General features: G+C 39.7%; 1 protein-coding gene across 4 annotated transcripts in view; it reads left to right on the plus strand.

Moving 5' to 3' along the window:
- The window catches only part of ptcd1 (pentatricopeptide repeat domain 1), a 33,077-nt gene continuing 14,623 nt past the window's right edge, over positions 1-18,454 (plus strand). The window contains exons 1-10 of one of the 4 annotated variants that reach the window (XM_022246694.2): positions 1-133; positions 2,945-3,670; positions 4,219-4,362; positions 4,909-5,049; positions 5,521-5,844; positions 7,437-8,108; positions 9,477-9,593; positions 11,989-12,171; positions 14,452-14,623; positions 15,609-17,339. In XM_022246694.2, the coding sequence (XP_022102386.2) occupies positions 3,125-3,670; positions 4,219-4,362; positions 4,909-5,049; positions 5,521-5,844; positions 7,437-8,108; positions 9,477-9,593; positions 11,989-12,171; positions 14,452-14,610 (2,286 nt within the window). In that variant the 5' untranslated portion in view covers positions 1-133; positions 2,945-3,124 and the 3' untranslated portion in view covers positions 14,611-14,623; positions 15,609-17,339. Of the gene's footprint in view, positions 134-2,944; positions 3,671-4,218; positions 4,363-4,908; positions 5,050-5,520; positions 5,845-7,436; positions 8,109-9,476; positions 9,594-11,988; positions 12,172-14,451; positions 14,624-15,608; positions 17,340-18,454 lie in introns of those variants that run through there. The other 3 variants (XM_022246693.2, XM_022246697.2, XM_022246695.2) reach the window with 3 other exon arrangements.

The following is an 18,454-nucleotide window of genomic DNA, read 5'->3' on the forward strand; positions in this document are numbered from 1 at the left end:
CTGTAACAGCGCCCTCATCGAAGCATTTTACAAGATGGCAGCGTTCTTGTGAACTCATGTGACAATCTGCGATCCGTTGCACGCAACATGTGTTAATATTTTACCTGTTGACCTCGTTACACTTACACTTAAGGTATGAAGGGAGTTGGTTTAAGCATTTATGACCCCATATCCTTTTCTTACCCCATTACGAATCAAGATGACTTTTGAACAGGGTTAATAGGCTAATCTCAATGATCACCATCCATGACAATGTTTTTGTCTATCATGTCATTGCATTGTGAGTGATTCATTGAACTGGGTCTGGGGGAGGCCGTTACACTCATTCAATCACTTTTTGTGAGGCCTAAATTTCAGTTGAATATAGAGCAAGTAACATATGGGAAGTTCGAGGAATAGCACAATTTTATTGGTTATTGGGCCTTTAGGCTTAAGCCTAGGCCTAGACTGAAATGAACTATCAGCATGATCGGAGGGATAGAACCTGTTCATTGCGGTTTCAAGTCAACTCAGACCCAAACCAACTTGGACCCATGCCAACTTGGACCCATGCCAACTCGGACCCAATACTAACCCGGACCCACGACCAATTCGGACCCACAACCAACTCGGACCCAATACTAACTCGGACCTACGACCAACTCAGACCCACCCTGAGTCGACTCGGACCCAACCCCAGGAGCGTGATTAACTTGTTGAAAATTTTGATTTTGTCCACTTTTACATTTTAGCATTTGGTAAATGACACTTTTGCACTGCATGATGCCAAGATGTAACCTCCTCTCTACACGTAATGCAGGGAAACAGTGGCACAGGCTTTGAGTTTGAACAGGCATGGTGGTTGAAAACGGTACAGGACTAGATTTGATATCAGTGATGACTTGGAAAAATGATAAGTAACCGACGAGCGTCGTATTTTTATGCAGGCACATTTCCTTTGATGTCGCTTGTATTTGCCGCTTGTAATCAGGAATGTTAATCAGTTACATGTATTAGCTTCCGAGGTACCGGTGTAATTGACCACAAAGACTGACTTTGTCACCTTCCATTCTTGAAACCCTATGATCGGGGAGTGCGAGCTTGGGACAGCCAATGGGAGCAGCTTTTGGAGTGTGGTTGACAGTACCAAATCATTGACGCCCTTCCTCCGAAGTTTTTTGGCACTCCAGATCACCAGAAGAAATCGAATGAACTTTCACCAAACAGCCCCCAAAGTTTTTGATGCAATAAAAAGCCACAGATAGGCCCTTCTGATGTACAAACCTCAATATCACGAACATTGACCTTTTATAGTGTCTCGTGGTGTTATCCCCCACCTCACCTTTCAAATTTTTTTGGCCTGGCAAGTCTCACCGAATACCGGCAGATTTAGGCAGATGGAGGAATTCACCCATTTAGGCCTAAACTGACTCTTCAAATAACTCAGATAGGTTGGTAATTTCGAACAACATAAATCAAATCATTTTGAAATAAAAATGTGGAATATTTCCTATTGTCTTAAACTTGGAGAAGTTTTGAAGCATTGTATGTCTGGCAGTGAGCTCATTATTAATATTTCGTAAAAACTGAGCGCATAGTTTTACTACTATTAGGGGGTATCTTTGGGAAAAGGCGAATTAAAAAAAAATTATAAAATTGAAACGAAAAGTGATTGATCTGGCCATAATCTTGAATTTCCAGCAAAAAAATGAAGGCCGACCTTTTCGCGATGTTCAAGAGTTGGCACTATTTTGGGCTATTTCGGTCTATGGGCGCGTATTTGGTGTAATGCAACCATAAGACTCAGTGGGTCCGAGTTGACTCAAGGTGGGTCCGAGTTGGCGTGGGTCTGAGTTGGTTTGGGTCCGAGTTGACCTGATCCCTTCATTACCATCCAGTACTGCAGAGTGTAGTGTAGGCTATAAAGTGAAATTTAATCAATCATCGACCATGTACATGTGGATACCAACACCATGAGAATGAATTATTTTCATGATTAATGAATTGGGGATTGTGTATTTGGGGACCCTGCTCCTATAATCATGATAATAGAAGGGAGACCTACATGTAGGCCTAGGCCTACATGTAAAAAAACTTCACTTTTCAGATTTAACTAGATACTGTAGATGACCATCATAAGGTTGAAGTAAAAAGAGGGCAGTGCTTTTAGGGAATTTATGAGAGGAAACTGTGCTTTAACACGTGACACATGGTGGAGTCAAATTTGCATGGCCGGTTTATAAGTAAGAATAACAAATTTTCTCAGTTTATAGGCCTAATTCAACATTTCCAAATAATAGGGTTGGTGCAGTAAAGAGAGTGTTGCCTTTGATTTGGGGGGGGGCTTACCAGTTTTGTAAGAGTAAAATAACAAAAAAATGGGGCTTCCCCAAATACATGAACACAGTCCCCATCGATTGTATGTTTGTCACATTGTTAATGTTCTGCTGTGAGAATTCAGGAGGAATTTCTATCAGGTACATGTATCAAGTACCAAACTGCCAAGTACGACCTGTTTTTCTGCAACTGTAAATGTTGGGCATGATTGGTCGATCTGTGCAATCTTTTGTTGTTTGTGCAATCTGTCAGTCTTATTCCACATTTGTCTTCTTTTCTAGCCTTGTGTTTGACAGGAGAATTATTTTGATAGGTTTGTTTAAGTTTCAAAATGAATGTGGATTCACATACATATTACTGAACAGTGATGTTACATGTAGTCAGTTACTTTGCATTGCACCCAGGTTGATCTCAGGAAATCTCAGACTTTAGTTCCCTAGTTCAAATGTTTTCATGTTTTTCAATTTTCAACAACCACAAATTAGAAAGAACAGGTGAATGGCTTGTAGTTGAAGAATCAACAGATATTGAGATTGATTTAATATGCAAATGGAATTATCACAGCCAAAAGTACAGCGGCAACAAAACCTTTTTTAATTTTAGTAACTTGTTTTTGCTCTCATTCCAGGCGCAGCGCTGAGCTTTGTTGTTCAGACCAGGAAGAAATACAGTATCTAAGAAGTTTACTACAGGAGAAATGCGAATGTGCATCTACATGTACATAAGAGAGCAGATCTCAATTTCAAATTTACACACTGTAACTTGAGGATTTTTTTTAGTGTGATCTACTGTGATTGGTGTAAACACAATGGAACTCTTCCCAGCTGTGTTGTCCTTGCAGGGGCAGAAACTAATAACGCCTTTCAGGCTTCCAAGATTTGTCATGAACAAAAAGCCATCCGCTACTCTGTCACACCTCCCAAGGTTCTTTCAAAAGGATGATGACATACTAAGAACTTCAGGCCCTCGGCTAACCTCAGCAAGGACGCTGGCCTCATATCCGAGTCCTCGTTGGGCACCCTGCTTTTCTGTCAGTTCTCTGCCATCTCAATGCCGACCTGTATCATCCATTCTGACTGTGTGTCAGACAACATATTTCCCGTCGCCTCCATTTTCACCCAAAGTGTGGTTTTCTCAGAGCAGCGAATCACTACATCCTTCAAGCAGAACAGATGAGGAGAAGGAGCGGGTCATGCTAAGTGAGTACGGAAGGACATATTCGGCAACCAAGAGGTACACTGAAAGGAGATCAGCAGAGCAGGAATCTGATGATGAAGTGATGGCTCAGGAAAAGCTTGACGACTTGTCACCAGAAGACACGTTTGGTACCCTGACCAATAAGTATGAAAAGAAGGTGAGAATAAAAGTACTCTTCATTATTCCAGGACCGGTCTTCCTGAGTGACCATATCTCCTGTCATAATTCTGAAGTACATATTTCTCACAATCAAATATCATGGTTTGCTGGATAGTGGAAAGTTCTTTGCAGAATCCATGTACATGTATATTGTGACACTCTGGTCATAAAAATATTACAGTTACTGTGACGTTTGAGGATTCATCTGCCAATTTCTTAGATTGATCCCAACACCAATAGATATTTTGAATTTATATATATATTTCATAGTACAATATACTCCCAAATAACATAATGAAAAGTGAAACAGGCTCTTTTTCTGGTGCATGCATTTGAATAAAACTTTGTTTCTTTGTGTGAAATCGCTGATGCAGAAATTGCTGATGTTTGCAAGACAGAATATCACTGATGGCAAATGCCATTGTGGAATGTATGTAATGTGAATGCACCAAACCCAGGAAAATCTTTACTAACAAATGTGCCAAAAGATGAAGATGTCATTTTAAAATGGTGTTTCTTAATGTATGTTTCTTAATGTGCTGGCAGTTTCGTGTAGAAGGAGACCCTTATGACATTGAGGTAGATAGTGATGATGATGGGACTGGAGACCAGAGAGCCATGCCACCAGGCAGGCGCAACACCCCAATCTGGTATGGTAACCAGATGAAGAGACTAGTCAAGGAAGGAAAGGTACTAGACTTGTGCATGTATGCAAGGAGGAACCCGGGCTTGGGTTTGAGGCCCCCAGTTATGGGGGAGGCACTGAACCGGCTTTTCTGCATAAAATAATTTGCCCTTTACAGGTTTTTTCTCTTTCTGCACAATAACTGGCAGCAATGCTTCTGTTACTTGGAACTTCCAGGAGTTTACAGGAATCATTTATTCATTCATTCTTGTTTCTGTTTTTGTTTAGTTACACCAATACATGTATGTGATCCCATCTTTTGACAGATGACAGTGAATGAATTCTATATTGTAGAAGAACTCCAGAGGATAAATTCTGAGGGAAGTCCACTTTGATGAAGTACACATAGGGCTGGCACTCCAATCCATGTTACTTACAAGACTGGTTATGGACCAATTCCTTGAAGAGGAAAAGCAAAGAAAATACCCATAGAAAGATTTCTGCATAGGTTTTACAAAGGAATACCCATAGAAAGATTTCCACATAGATTTTACTGAGGAGTGATAAATATACATTGATACTTCTTCATTTTGAATTTTTGCCTTTTGCAGTTGATGGAAGCCATTGATATGCTAGAAATCCGCATGTTGAAAGAAGACCGAGTTCAGCCAACTGAGTTTAACTACAATGTGCTGATTGGGGCTTGTGGGAGAGAAGGATACACCAAGAAAGCATTTAAGCTGTACAATCAGGTACAATAATCAGTGACAAGCGACTTTGTCACAAGTCATATCCAACTGATGCGGTTGACCCTGTATATAAGTCTAACCTTAACTCTAACCATGCCAAATCCAGTCAGACACTACATGATTCTGAAGATCTGCTGTCTGTGGATTTGGGGTGTGGAACCTGGCAATGAAGATTTCCAAATTGAATTGATTGATAATTTTCTAGGACTGTATTTGTAATGAGCTTTCCAATGAGAAATCTTTAAAAAAAATGGTTTTGAGAAGAAAAATGATTGAAATTTAATTTTTGAATCCCTCTTCTCCTAATTTAAATTGGAGGGCAGATGGGAGTTTGTGTGTGCATGTATTTGAGTTGTAACTCACTGGGTCTTTTCACAACCACACATCTTCTCCAAAGATCTGTAGTAACATTGTACTATTGCCGACCTTTACTGGTCAAAGTATGGTTGAATAATTCACTGGTGTGAGTTGCAGATGAAACAGCGAGGCCTGACACCCTCAGAGGTCACCTTCACAGCTCTCTTCAATGCCTGCGCCGAGTCCCCATGGCCGCTGACCGACGGACTGACCAGGCTTCGCCACCTCCACTCCCAGCTCCAGGAGAAAGGCATCACGGTGAACCAGATTACCCACCACGCCATGATCAAGGCCTACGCCAAGTGTGGCGACCTCCCAGTGGCCTTTGACCTATTTCGTGACCTGTTGTCATCAGGCACCGAACTGACCTCGGAGAGTTTTGCCTTCCTGCTGTTTGCGTGTGCGAGTGATAAGCAGAGAGGATTAGTTTATGCGATTGAGGTTAGTGGTAATGCTGATTTACGAGCGGATTTCCAGGTCCACAATGTGGCAACAAGTGTAGTGTTTTGTGCTCCTATTTTACTCTTTTTGATCCTGAGTGATGTGTTGGGCAAAACCAACTGATTCAGTTTGGGAGCTACTTTAAATAGAATAAAATGTAGATAACTGTAGGAAAGAGTCTTTCCAAAGGCTCAAATTATCCAAAGAATTGAAGTATTTTTGGTGTAGAATTGATAAAAACACAAGGATGCAAAGAGTGAATGCCAGAAAATTCAATGGAGTCTACAGTTTGGGAGGTTTGTCACTGTTCTTGAGGTGGCATCGATTTCTTCCAGTTGCAAGGATAATGTGCAGATTGATTCAAGCATTGGTTCATAATGCTTCACTGAAATGGCATGGATGAGTGTTTGCTCATGAATGCATTCATAATTTCTTGTTTAACGTCGTGGAAATATGATCATGTACATGTGACTGCACTTTCTCAGTTCACGTGGCTCTGGCATGAAGCACCTGAGTCAGTAGCAGTAGATGAAAATTATGTACATGCCACGTGTATCCCTTCAAGTGTTCAATTTGCATTTTAGAAGGATGCATACTCCAGGGTAATGCACTTACTAAGTGCATACGTGTATATGTCCTTGTTATGTCATGCTTGTTGAATTAAGGTTCACATCAACCAAAGCAGTGTAGATCAGCACAAGATCATTTGAAAAATTTACGTCAGTGCTGTATAGCTCTGAGGTAAACTAGTTCCTTTTTGTTCCATTTGTAAAGGAACAAAAGTTCTTTATTTTTCTTAATCAAGTGGGTTTCAAACAGTTAGTTTGATTCTGCAGTTAATATTCGTGTTTTCAAATATTGTTAATCAAAATGTGCAATTTTCTTTTAGTTTTAAAATGAACCATTTGTGGTTTGAAAATCACAGCATGCAAATATAAAAGGTTTGCCATATACTCCATCCCAAGAAAAGCATTTTTAAAAAGAACAAAAATGCTGTTTCATCTTAATTAAAATTTTATTGTGGAAAGGAAAAAAAAATGCCTCTTACAATAATTCAAGATCCACTCCAACTGCATGTTGAGAAGAATCTTAAATTACATTCTTATGGCTCAATATCACAGACCCACATGTATGTGCATGCCACTTGAATATTACATACTTTCTCAAAACAACCTGCTCTTTCATGAATTTATGTATTGGTAATATCTAATTTTCTTGAACTGGTGACCTACATGTATGTGTAGGTCACTTGTGACAAAATGGCACAAGAGGCTTGAAAGCAACAATTGGGATGGTCGTGTCGTTTGAAGTGTGTAATATTAAAAATTTCTTACTCTCCGAAACAGCAAAAGTGCCAAATCTTTTTGGTACATCAGAGCAAAATCTCAAAGTTTTATTTCCAGTATTGCATTGTATGATTTCTTCAATTGGTATCTCTTAACAAGATATCAACAATATGTAGGTTTCTAGTCACTCTGAGAGTGAGCCTTTGACTTTGTTAATCATAGGCATAAATTACCCTTTGCATTTTTGCATAATTGGTGTAATTAATTGGCATAATTTAAAGTGGAACCTATTTGTCTTGTTTACAGGCTTGGCGTCAGATGCTTCAACGGGGTATCAAGCCTGACATCTACACATACAATCTCTTACTAAGAATCACACGAGATTGTGGAATAGGGGATCTAGAGTTTGCCACTCGTATACTTCTTAATCACATGGCAGAAGGACACCCTGAAATGCTCCCTAACCCTGGAAAAACAGGCAGGAAAGCCTCTTGGCAGAGATCATCCCAAACTGGAGTACAAAGGTCACAAGGTCATACCACGGAGGAAATGATAGAACTGACCCCGCTTGAAGTTAAGCATGATGCCAGTTTAGATGTTGATAACAAGGCGACGTTGAATCCTGTCGGTCAGTTTGGAGGTGCTGATCAAACCTTGGTTCCCCAGGAACCGCTTCCAAACCTCTTGGACCTGTCAGCAGATATCAGTCGAGTCCAGTCTCTGGCTAATGTCTCTACTTCCCCAGATCGCCTGGCCCTCCTAGGTGGTGCAAGAGGCGTCCTGGACAGCATGAAGGAGCATGGTGTGATCCCCAATGTCAAGACATTGACGCTGATGATGGAGAGCCTTCCCATGACCACCGAGGATGAGGAAAGACTCCTTGAAGTGGTAGAAGAGTACAAAGTCAAGGTTGATGTTGACTTCTACAATGCTATCATCCGAAGGAGGTCTCGAAGGGCTGATCTAGAAGCTGCCAAGGTATGAAAACAATTTTTTGACTCCTTGCAACAGTCTCAGTCAACCTCACCCAAGATGCCAAAAGACATAAGTACTGTTAGATACCGGAAAGTCCTTGTGTGCTCGTTGATGCACAGAAATCAAGATATGTACATGTACATGTATGTATAACAGTGTTACAGGTGCGTCAGCACATCTTACAAGCCAATAGCAGTCGTGTTGTCAATTACTCTATGTTGGGTCATTTGATGAGAGGAACAGTATTCACAGAACACATGTGTATTCTGATTTTATCTCATTTTTGCAATAATAAAGGGATGCCTTTGTCACCAATCAATTGAACAGCTTGTTACTTGGCATAGGACTGGCCGACTTGTGATGGACTTGAAGGGATTTGTGATGGATTCAGGTACAACCATCGCACACATGGTGCAGACTGTGCGTGAAGAATTTTAAATTTCTTACCCTGTGCACACGGGTGCATCATTATCTCCTTCATCCATGGCTTTAAGACTCCCTCATTAAGATTCTGTTTAATTTTCTACTCTCTTTAGTAAATTATTGTGAACCTATTTTTCCTGTAATTGTGTGTCTTGGGTTGTATTTGGGCCCAAAATTTTTCTTTTGGGTTTATCTTTAAAAAAAAAAAAATCTGACATTCGTGACCTGTCTCAAATGAGCACTCGGTCATGAGTGCTTTGGATTACAGCATTCCCAGAGCTAATACTTAAAATAAGTATGGTCCAGGGCAGTGAGGAATTGAACTCAGTATTGGCATTGATAAGCCTTTTGAGAGTTAATTTTGAATAAAATCGGAGTTTAACATCTGATTGCACATAAGCATAACAAATGGAATTTCCCAGACTGTAGCTACAATATATACCTTGTGATTCCGAGTAAGCTTTTGCATATTGTAGCAACCTCCATCTCTGGAATGGACTGGTTCCTTTGTGCTTTTCTCTGTTGAAAAACAGTGTATTGGTACAAGGCATCTCTTAATCTTATGCACATGTACATTGTAACTTAGCAACAGCTTGTCCCGAATCATGAGACACTACAACAGTGTCTGTAGTATGAAGAAGTCATATTGTTGTGTTCACAGAAATTTCAAAAAGTCAGTGTACCAGATGTTATTCAAATTTAACTCGCTGAAGGCTTAAATTGGCCAGCCATGTACTGTATTTACAAAACCTCTCAAGTCTTGTCTGAAAGTTAGGTTTGGTTGAGTGCTTGGACCTCTTGTGGGTGCCCTCGCACAAAATACCTGTATGCTTGGTAAGTCTTTGAGTGTTTCTCCTATTGGCAGAACTTGCCTGTGTTGTACTTTATCAAAGGATTGCTTTTGGTATGAAATAATTGCGGTTGTTGTTTTCTACGTCTGTGTACCAGGCCATACTCCCTCTGATTCAGCAGAAGGGCTTGTTTCCCAACCTGCGGACATTTGTCAACTTGGCCTGCGAATGTGTCAAGCCCAAAGATGGAATTCAGCTGTTGAAAGACATGAAGGTGAGTTGTTTCACCTGTCTTACTTACTGCTGCCACCACAGCTTTCAAAGAATTGACCACCGGGTGCTTGTTGCATGGCTTGTGAGGATTCCATCATGGCGCCATAATAATGAACACAATGTTCAGTGCACAGCCTAAGGTCTTTACTTGGTTTAAGTTTGATTGAGGCTGTAAAGCTGAAGTGCGGCTGACAGAAATCAGGCACAAAGTCTATGGGATTTGGGGGAAGACAAATTAGAAGAATAAGTAAAGAAATTAATTATCTTGAAAAAACCAATGGCTGTCCCACAGCTTGCATAAAAGCCAACTTGAATCCTTAAAAAACAACAACAAACAAACAAACAACTCAGAAAAAAAAAGAGACAAGGAGATAGGAAAAATATAAATAAAGGCACTTTCTATTGACATTTTTATTAGCAGGCTCAGAATAACCAAGTGCGTTAAGGTAAAGACATGCATCATGTCATGCGTGTCATTAAATTGAGATGCATTTATCATTTTCTTATTTGCTATGTAGGAACTGTACATAACAGAAAAACAAATATACATGTATATAATGAACTGCATTGCAAGTTGCATCACAGCATATGCATGTACATTTTAGTTTAGTCTGTATTTGAATATTCAGTCACTTTCCAGATAGTGTATTCCATATGGCTTCAAATATTTTCACAGTTTTATCTCATTTTCGTAAACATAAAAGGAGACCTTTGCCCAGACGGCACACAGGCTGGGAGTAATGTGCCATTTGTTAAAGTATCACCTGTTGATGTTTGCATAGATTTATACGTAGATGGTTTGATACAAGCAACATGGATGCATTTGTTCTGAAAGGTGTATTTGGTATAAGTTATAGAAATGTAATAATGTACAGTGAATGTTTAAAATCAGTATCATCCACAAACATGTTTTGGGATCCTGCAGCTTTCTAGTTTATGGCTGCGTTCATCTTTGTGTCTACATGCTGGGGGCATGTAGGGATGGACCACATGTAGAAAGTAAAATTTGTTGGTGACATTTTTGGCCCATGCTGCCACAAAGTCTTTCGTCACCAAAATATCCAGCATATGCGCGCATGGCCCCACAGCCAGGATCTGTACTGGTAGGTTGTTTGCACAATATGTCCCTGGTCCAGAATTTGGCTCTTTAAGGGGCAGGGCAATATTTCCAATGTAATGGGATTTACTGCATATCAGGAAATCTAAATTTGATGCCAAAGACCTGAGCGAAGGAGCTTACTATATGTACATGTACTGTACATGTGTGTTGAGTGTAAGAATCTGTGTGTACGTACATGTACATGTCGTACCGTATACCTGTATGAGTTGGTAACCCCTCATTGTGTTAAGAGCATAATTTCTTTTGTATTAAAGGAAAGTTGGATCTGCGTCATGGGTACAGACATTTGTCTCAGTGACCTTTTTAGCCCCTATTATTTTACATCTATTTTATTACATGTGTGTGGTCCCTATAACCCAGTAGCAAGTGGAAATGTAAATGTATGTTATTATTATTCTTACCGATATTTATTCAGAAATCAATCAACTCAATGACTGACAAATCCACATACAAACAGGATACAGTTGATTAATTCTAGGATAGCCCCCAAAAGCCAATTACACAGGCTTACATGTATTTCCACTTGGGTCCCACTGATGAGCTTCATTAAAACAGCAAGGTTACTGGCACCAACGCAAATCTCTCACAAATACAGTTAAAGAGAGTCATCATCACATTTTTCTGAGAATAGCGACATACACAATAAACCATACATTAAATGTACATGTATCTGGTACATACAGACATGTAGTCTCCACGTTTCAGACATTTTTAGCTTCAAATTTATTGGACACTGCTATCAGTCATGCAAGGCAAACCCTTCCATTGTGAAGTCCATCTTTTCCAGCTTCGGAACAGTCTTGTGTCTTTAAAGCATTCTTATTGACACAAGACTACTCCACTGCAGGAAATTGCTGAAAAGTGACATCATTAATACTTGCCTTGAATTGCATAATACAGCATCAATGTACTGTGTTCAAAGTGTTGCTTATTAACAGGGGGCATTGGTTTTTGTGGTCTGATAATAAAAAGTGTCTGTTTTTTTAGCAGGCCTCAGTTTATTCCATGAACAATGATGAAACTAACCATAGATTAAAAGAAATAATGGCAAACAAATTTAATTTGCAGTTACCAGTTTGACTGTGTGTGCATGATAGAGAGAGGGTCTGTGAGATCGGAAGGGAATTGCTTTTCTCTTTTAAGCTGGTTGTGAAACTTACCGGATGGTAGTACAGTAATTAATCAGTAACCCTTGCACAATAGAACAAAGTAAAACAGTTTGTTAAATTTTTTTAACTACACAAAAATTATTGCTGTAGTCTGTTGCCCATTTCAGGAGGCAGGTCTCAAACCAACAGTGCATGTTTATGGAGCATTAATCACAGCAGCAGCAAGGAGACAAGATTATTGGTACCAGACCGAACTTCTAAAATGCATGGAAAAGGACAAGGTGTCACCCAATGAGCAAATTCTTGAGAAATTGGAAACCATGGCAGCCTTTGGTCAGAACCCTTCAAAGGTAATTAATGTTATAAATGCAGTCAGTGCACACCCCAGGGTTGCCTGGATCAGCCAGTCCTTGCATGAAAATATTTCTCAACTGTGGTGAAAAATAAGCTCTTATGATGGGGGATGGTTTCATGACTCCTTATAGATATTGTTTATCCTTAAAATGGGATTTTTAAAAGTTGTTTCAACAGATTTTTGTCTTATTATGAAGTCTTATTAATTAAGGATTTTCATATAAATTGCAATATAATGATCACCAGAAGGAATTGAAGCTGTGGGCTTGAGTGAGAAATTTGATCTAGAGTTTTATCTGAACATGTAATCATCCTTTGGGAAGTGAAAGGAAAATGGTAAATTTCTCTGACAGTCAGTGAATAAAAAGTTATTTTCGCTTACATGTGCACATTGTAAATGTAATGCACCAAGACTGAGCTATAGTCATTAAACTACATATTTTACCTGCTCTTCACATATCTTTGCATATATATAAACATGGATCCTCAGCCACATTTGTATACATTAATTATAATAATTCATCTTTTACTTGTCGCTATCCAGGGGAGATTTAGGGGAGGCAATATAGGTTTTGTTTTGCTTACATGTACGGTACCGTCTCAAATATTACGCTCTGTGAAATTACTTCCCAGAGGTACATGTATCTCAAATACATGTATTTTGTATCTCGGTAGAAAATATGAGCAGATTTTCTGTGAAATCAACCTTGTTGCTGGGATATTCTCACTATTAAATATCCATCATTCTGTCCTAGGGAAACATGCATTATGATATTGTATAGTACGTGCTCGGAGTACACCTTTGAAATACATGTATATACATGTATTTCTTTTGGAGGCAATGCCCTGAAAAGCACTATTCGAACCTAACTTAACGATGCCTCTTCATTCACTCGGTGTGGTCAGAATGTCTCTTACAGGATGGAGATTTATGACGTACATGTAAATAGCAAGATTGTTCCTGGTTGTCTGTTAGCATGACATTAGGTATTCACATTGGCAATTCTTTGTTGAAACGGCTTTTTGGTTCATCAACCTTGCGAGCATATTTTTCTGACCATGTGCCAGTGGGTGTCACAGTCACAGTGCATCCAACTGGAACCAGTAGCGTTGAGGTACCATATCAAATGGAAAGTGAGGAGCGGAAGATAAGATCTGAGAAGCCCACTCCTGAAGATAACATCCAAAGTCTAGTATCATGGTCGGTATAAATAGGTTCACCCTCCAAGCTATTGAAATGCATGTAATTGACTTCTTATGCAATTCTGCCCTGGGTTGATTTTAAAGGTAGGATATTTCACTTCCCTGCTGCATTGTTATAAGCAGTGAATGCTGAATGCATTTTGAAAAAATATGCAAACTTACATGTGTGGGTTGCTCACTTAAATACTACATGTAGTACAAGTGCTTATTACTCAACAATAAATTTGACGGATATCGACTTTGAAATCAGTCTGGTATGCCATTTTTTAAAGACATCATAGTTACATTCATGGGTCATTCCATGAGGTTGGGGCACAATTTGTGACGGTGTTCATTGTTACATGGGTTCCGTAAAAATGAGCAGCTATTTCCCTGCATGTGGATTCCAAATTATACATCTTGCAAGGCTGAATACAGAGGTGTGTGTTATTTTTATAGAGTGAATGACCTAGTCTACAGGTCATGACGGGTGGTAAAAGTTACCCATGTAACAAGGACACCGTCACAAATTGTGCCCCAACCTTGTGGAATGACCCTCATGGATACGCAGAGCAGTTGATACAGCACTCACCACAGGAACTTTTTTGTCAAGTTCTGGTTTGAATCTCATTTCCAGTAAGTTTCTTTGCTTAATTAAATACACTTATACTTCACCTTCTCTCTGTATGTAAACAAACAAACACGTAAAGCCTAGTTGCTTTTTTAACATGCTGATCAGCAGCATGACCGGTGTTTTTGGACATGTATGTTAGAAACTTATTTTGTTTTAAACCCAAGTCAAACGACATGGAAACTGGATCCTATAGTCTCCAAAATAGCATCCCAAGAACACACAAATTGTTAGCAGAAATATACCCAAAGCACTAAATAGCTCAGTCGGTAGAGAGCCAGTTGAACACTGTTGAGGTTTGATGCTGGAATCTGTGTTGATTCATATATATGTATGTGTTGTGTTATTCTACTTAAAAGTAAAATCCTGTATTGGTAATTCATCTGAGTTTTGAACAGGCAACAATTCCTTGTCTTATTGTAATGTTAATGTAAAGAATATGTCTAATGTTGTTCTCATGCAGAGTGGACTGAGTAAACGTCAAGCCAGCAAGCAAGCCAAACTGAATCTTTTCCGCGGTTTCTACACCCGGTGGCTGGATAGGATGGGAGTTGAAGAGAAACCACACCCATGGAAAAAGTTTTACAGACCCAGGGCGAGTCCTGCCTCCCTTGAGTCGTAGGAATGAAAACCAGGTAAGCAGGTGATGTGTTGTATTTTCCAATTCTCATTGTACCTGTAGTCAGTGTGTTTTTTGTTGAAATGGCAGGCAGTTCTGGGTGGGGTTAAGAGAGGTGCCATCGCAGACAAACCAGAGCTGCATGTACATGTACGTACACAGACAACCGTGAACTGAAAAAAGTTTCATTCAGTATCTTCACGCTGTCACACAAGAATTTCAGTGAATAGTATTTTTTTCCTGAGGTGCAGTGATCCAACATAATTATTCTTCACATTCTCTATGCTCAGCCTGCGTCTATTTTTCAATTGATGCTTGCTCTGTCAGATCTTTTTTTAGTTACCCTGAACAGTGCTGCTTCCTCTAACAGGTGCATTGAGGGCTGTTAGGGTTAACGAGACACACTTCTCTCACAGACTGTCCAGTTACATTATTCCCACGCGGTAGTCCCAGGAGGACCCAAACTGCAAGGTTTCAAAGTGTATGGCTATGCTGGAAGCCCCAAAACCCAGTATGTGGAAAATCAATTTGATGTACCACCTGCACTTACTGGCTGCTCTCACCCACCTCTATCCTTACCAGAATATGACGTTGTGAGACTTACCCTTGGTGATACATTAATGTCTTTTGTTCTTTTCTTTTCACGCATCTTAGACAAGGTCCACTGAACCTGTTAAAACCCCCCAAGCTACCAATTTCATTATGATTCTTCAAACAACGTTTTCTTTTCCACTGTTGTTAGCTTTTAGACAAAGAAATTTCACTTGAAAGTTTATCACATTTGCCCCATTGTGTCTTGAATTTGTGGGGGCTGAAACTAAGACAACCAATAATGGAGCTGGAACATTTCACCTCAGTAAAACAGCTACATATTTGGAAGCTGTCGTGCTTATCTCCATTATAAAGTAAGAGACCAAATAAAAATAATACTTAGTCTACACTCCTCCAAAGTAAAACCCTTATTAAAGTGAAGCTATATTTTCAATGATCCATGGGCAAAGCAATTAAACCGGTGCTATGGCAACGTGCCCACCCCGCTGCAGGACACAGCTGGTTGTGACAGCAAGACATCTTTACTTATTCGGCGGTTCATCAGTCACTGCACTATAACTGGCCTAGGAAGGCGAGGGCTATCCGTAGAGGCAATTAATCTGCCCCTGAGTGGATGATGCCAGAAGAGGAAATGATTGGAGTTTGAAGCGACAGCTGTCACCCAGCCTTTGAAGCGGGAGAAATTGCCCGACAGTTATTTGTGGAAGTAGTTTAAATAGCGTTAAAGATGAGTCCCTAAAAGACAGCTCCAAAAATTGCTGCAATAAGAATTTTCCGTGACATGAACAAAAGATCTATTCCCTGCTTAATGTTGATACAGGTGTATCTAGAAAATGTAGCAAGGGGCTGATAGTTGAAAAAGAAATGCCCAACGAAACCGTTACCCGTACCAGTTTGCTATACTTCAAGAAATGTATGTGCCTCAGACAAGCCTTTTATTTTAACAAGCAAAATTTTGTCATAGTTTTGTTAATGCATCTCAATTATACGCAATTGAAATGCATCTTACAACATGATGTTATCTTTGACATTTGATGGATTCGCAAAGAAAGTAGATACTTTCCGAATCATCGTACATTTGAAATGGCGTTCCTACAAGGAGTTGTTCTCAATTATATACCGCATGCATGTAATATCACACTTCTCTTTTCTGCCACTAGTTGACCTTTGTGAAAAACAATTTCACTCTCTCGTCTGTGTATTAAACCATTAGAAAAGTCCTTTCTGTGTGATTAAACACGGCGAAATTCTATTAACCATTATTTCTGAAATCAGAAAGCTTTGTCTTTGTAATATTTCTGATGCTTTAGGGCGTTTTTTCTTTATTTCTCCTAATGCTGCAGTGCAAGCGATCCACGTACTATTGTGCAGAAGTGTTCAAACGTGAATTGGTTGGATTCCCTATTTATTCCTCCGCACCACACTGTTGTGGTGCAGGGATTTTAATTTGTATCCGCTACCCCTAAAGTACTTGACCAACCAATACATGTACCTGAATTTTATTTTCCAACTTTTTGAGGTGTGTTGTTCCGTCACGCGTCAATCGCCACACAACCTGTTTCTGAATGTTCTTAGAATGGCTGATTCTTCAGTAGGGTCTATAGGCCTATACGGCCGAGTGTTCGATGTTAGATGTCATGTCAATGAACCTGGCTTGTGTCATCAAGGATTATCAGGGATAACTTCATTTCCTGATAAAACTTGGTTTGAAGTGACATTTTCCACTACATTTTATAGCTTGTTCTGTAAAATTGCAGATATGTAAAATCCCGATTTTTTGGCACAGCTTGTTTCCTCTTTGACCTACTCGATTTCCTGTACCTGAAAATTCGAAACACCGCTTTACCAAAAATCATTTTCTTTGCTCGAAGTAATTTCCATTTACCTTCCAACCCACGGGCACTGTCAATCAAGATCCACTTTTAGTCATGCATGAATGTCTGCCATTATCACTTTGGTCCGCTGAATACATGTACTATCTTGATGTCTCACAATTGGTCATGTTGGTCAATCTATGGGTGTTCTGTGTGCCTCAGGCTAAGGTATATTCCAGGCAACTTCAGACTTCAGGTTTTATCTTTGCTAAGTCCTTTTGGAATTTTATATGTTTTAGGAGACCAGATGATGTTATTGGCTTATAAAGCGATTTAACGTACATAAAAATTGTCAACATACATGTAGTTAAATTTGTTGGACTTGGGTTATTGGATCGATGCGTGCTTTAATGTATCCTTTACAAATCGTTCAGATTATTTTTGGTCATATGCGCGGTAAGCTGTCTTTAAGCACGTCATGTTATCAAATTGTTAATCACCATGGTAACCCCATACGGCGTGTCGCCAATTCTCGCCAAGTCGGAATCGGGAAACACGGCCCGTATGCATATGACGGTGGCATATTGAATTTGAACGAAAGAGTTTGTTCCCGGGCCCTTTCCATTTCTCGGATTTACGCAGACAGGTTTACGTTTCGGAATGATTACTTTCACTGAATACTTACCCTGAAAGAGTTATGCGTCATTCGAGTCTTGATTTTGAGCTTCTAAATTATTGAAAATACCAAAATTCTTTGCCACAGCCTCCTGTAAAAGATGTCTTTGAGAAGCCTACTAAAAGCTAAGAGTGATTCTGTATTGTGTTGACGATTGGATTTCTTCATAAATTTTCAAGTGGACGTAGACTAATGTGCGATAATCATTCCAGCAAGAACTGCAGTGTCTTATATTTGGCTTTTCCAGACTGTATTTTAATTTTCTTGAACTTGGTCGAAGATGTCCGACAGATCATGCCAAATAGGTGTGCTTTTTGGGGCTTGTTAACCCCCACCCGTAAAAAAAGAATTGCCACCCCTCCACCAAGAGAAATTTGGACTGTTTTGAAAAGCGCCAGCTGATGAAGTGATTTCAAATAATGGGGTATTTAGTGTCTGAGCGCGCGGTAGTCACCCGTGATCAGTGGCGGGGACAAAATCAGTGAAATATTATACTTCTGGTCATTACGGGAGCAATCGTATAGTTCAAGTGACTGCACGGCTGACATCGGGAAAATAACAGTCCAGACGGCAGCAGATGGCTGAATTCCCATGAATTAAAGTAGCAGGAGCGGGAAAACCTGCGTTGGTCAGGGGTGTTTTCATTTCTCTTTATAATTTTCACTGGCAGTCTGTCGTCGTAAGTATGACATTATGTCCCCGAATGGCTGAATGATGCACATTATGGTAATCACAGGCAGTCAGGTATCTAGCAAGAACCCACTACCTCTCAACTCATCGATATATACCATTCCATCAAAACATG

The sequence above is a fragment of the Acanthaster planci genome, linkage group LG07, assembly GCF_054643075.1.
Source record: "Acanthaster planci isolate LZ-2023a linkage group LG07, COTS_SCS, whole genome shotgun sequence".
Taxonomy (NCBI): Eukaryota; Metazoa; Echinodermata; class Asteroidea; order Valvatida; family Acanthasteridae; genus Acanthaster; species Acanthaster planci.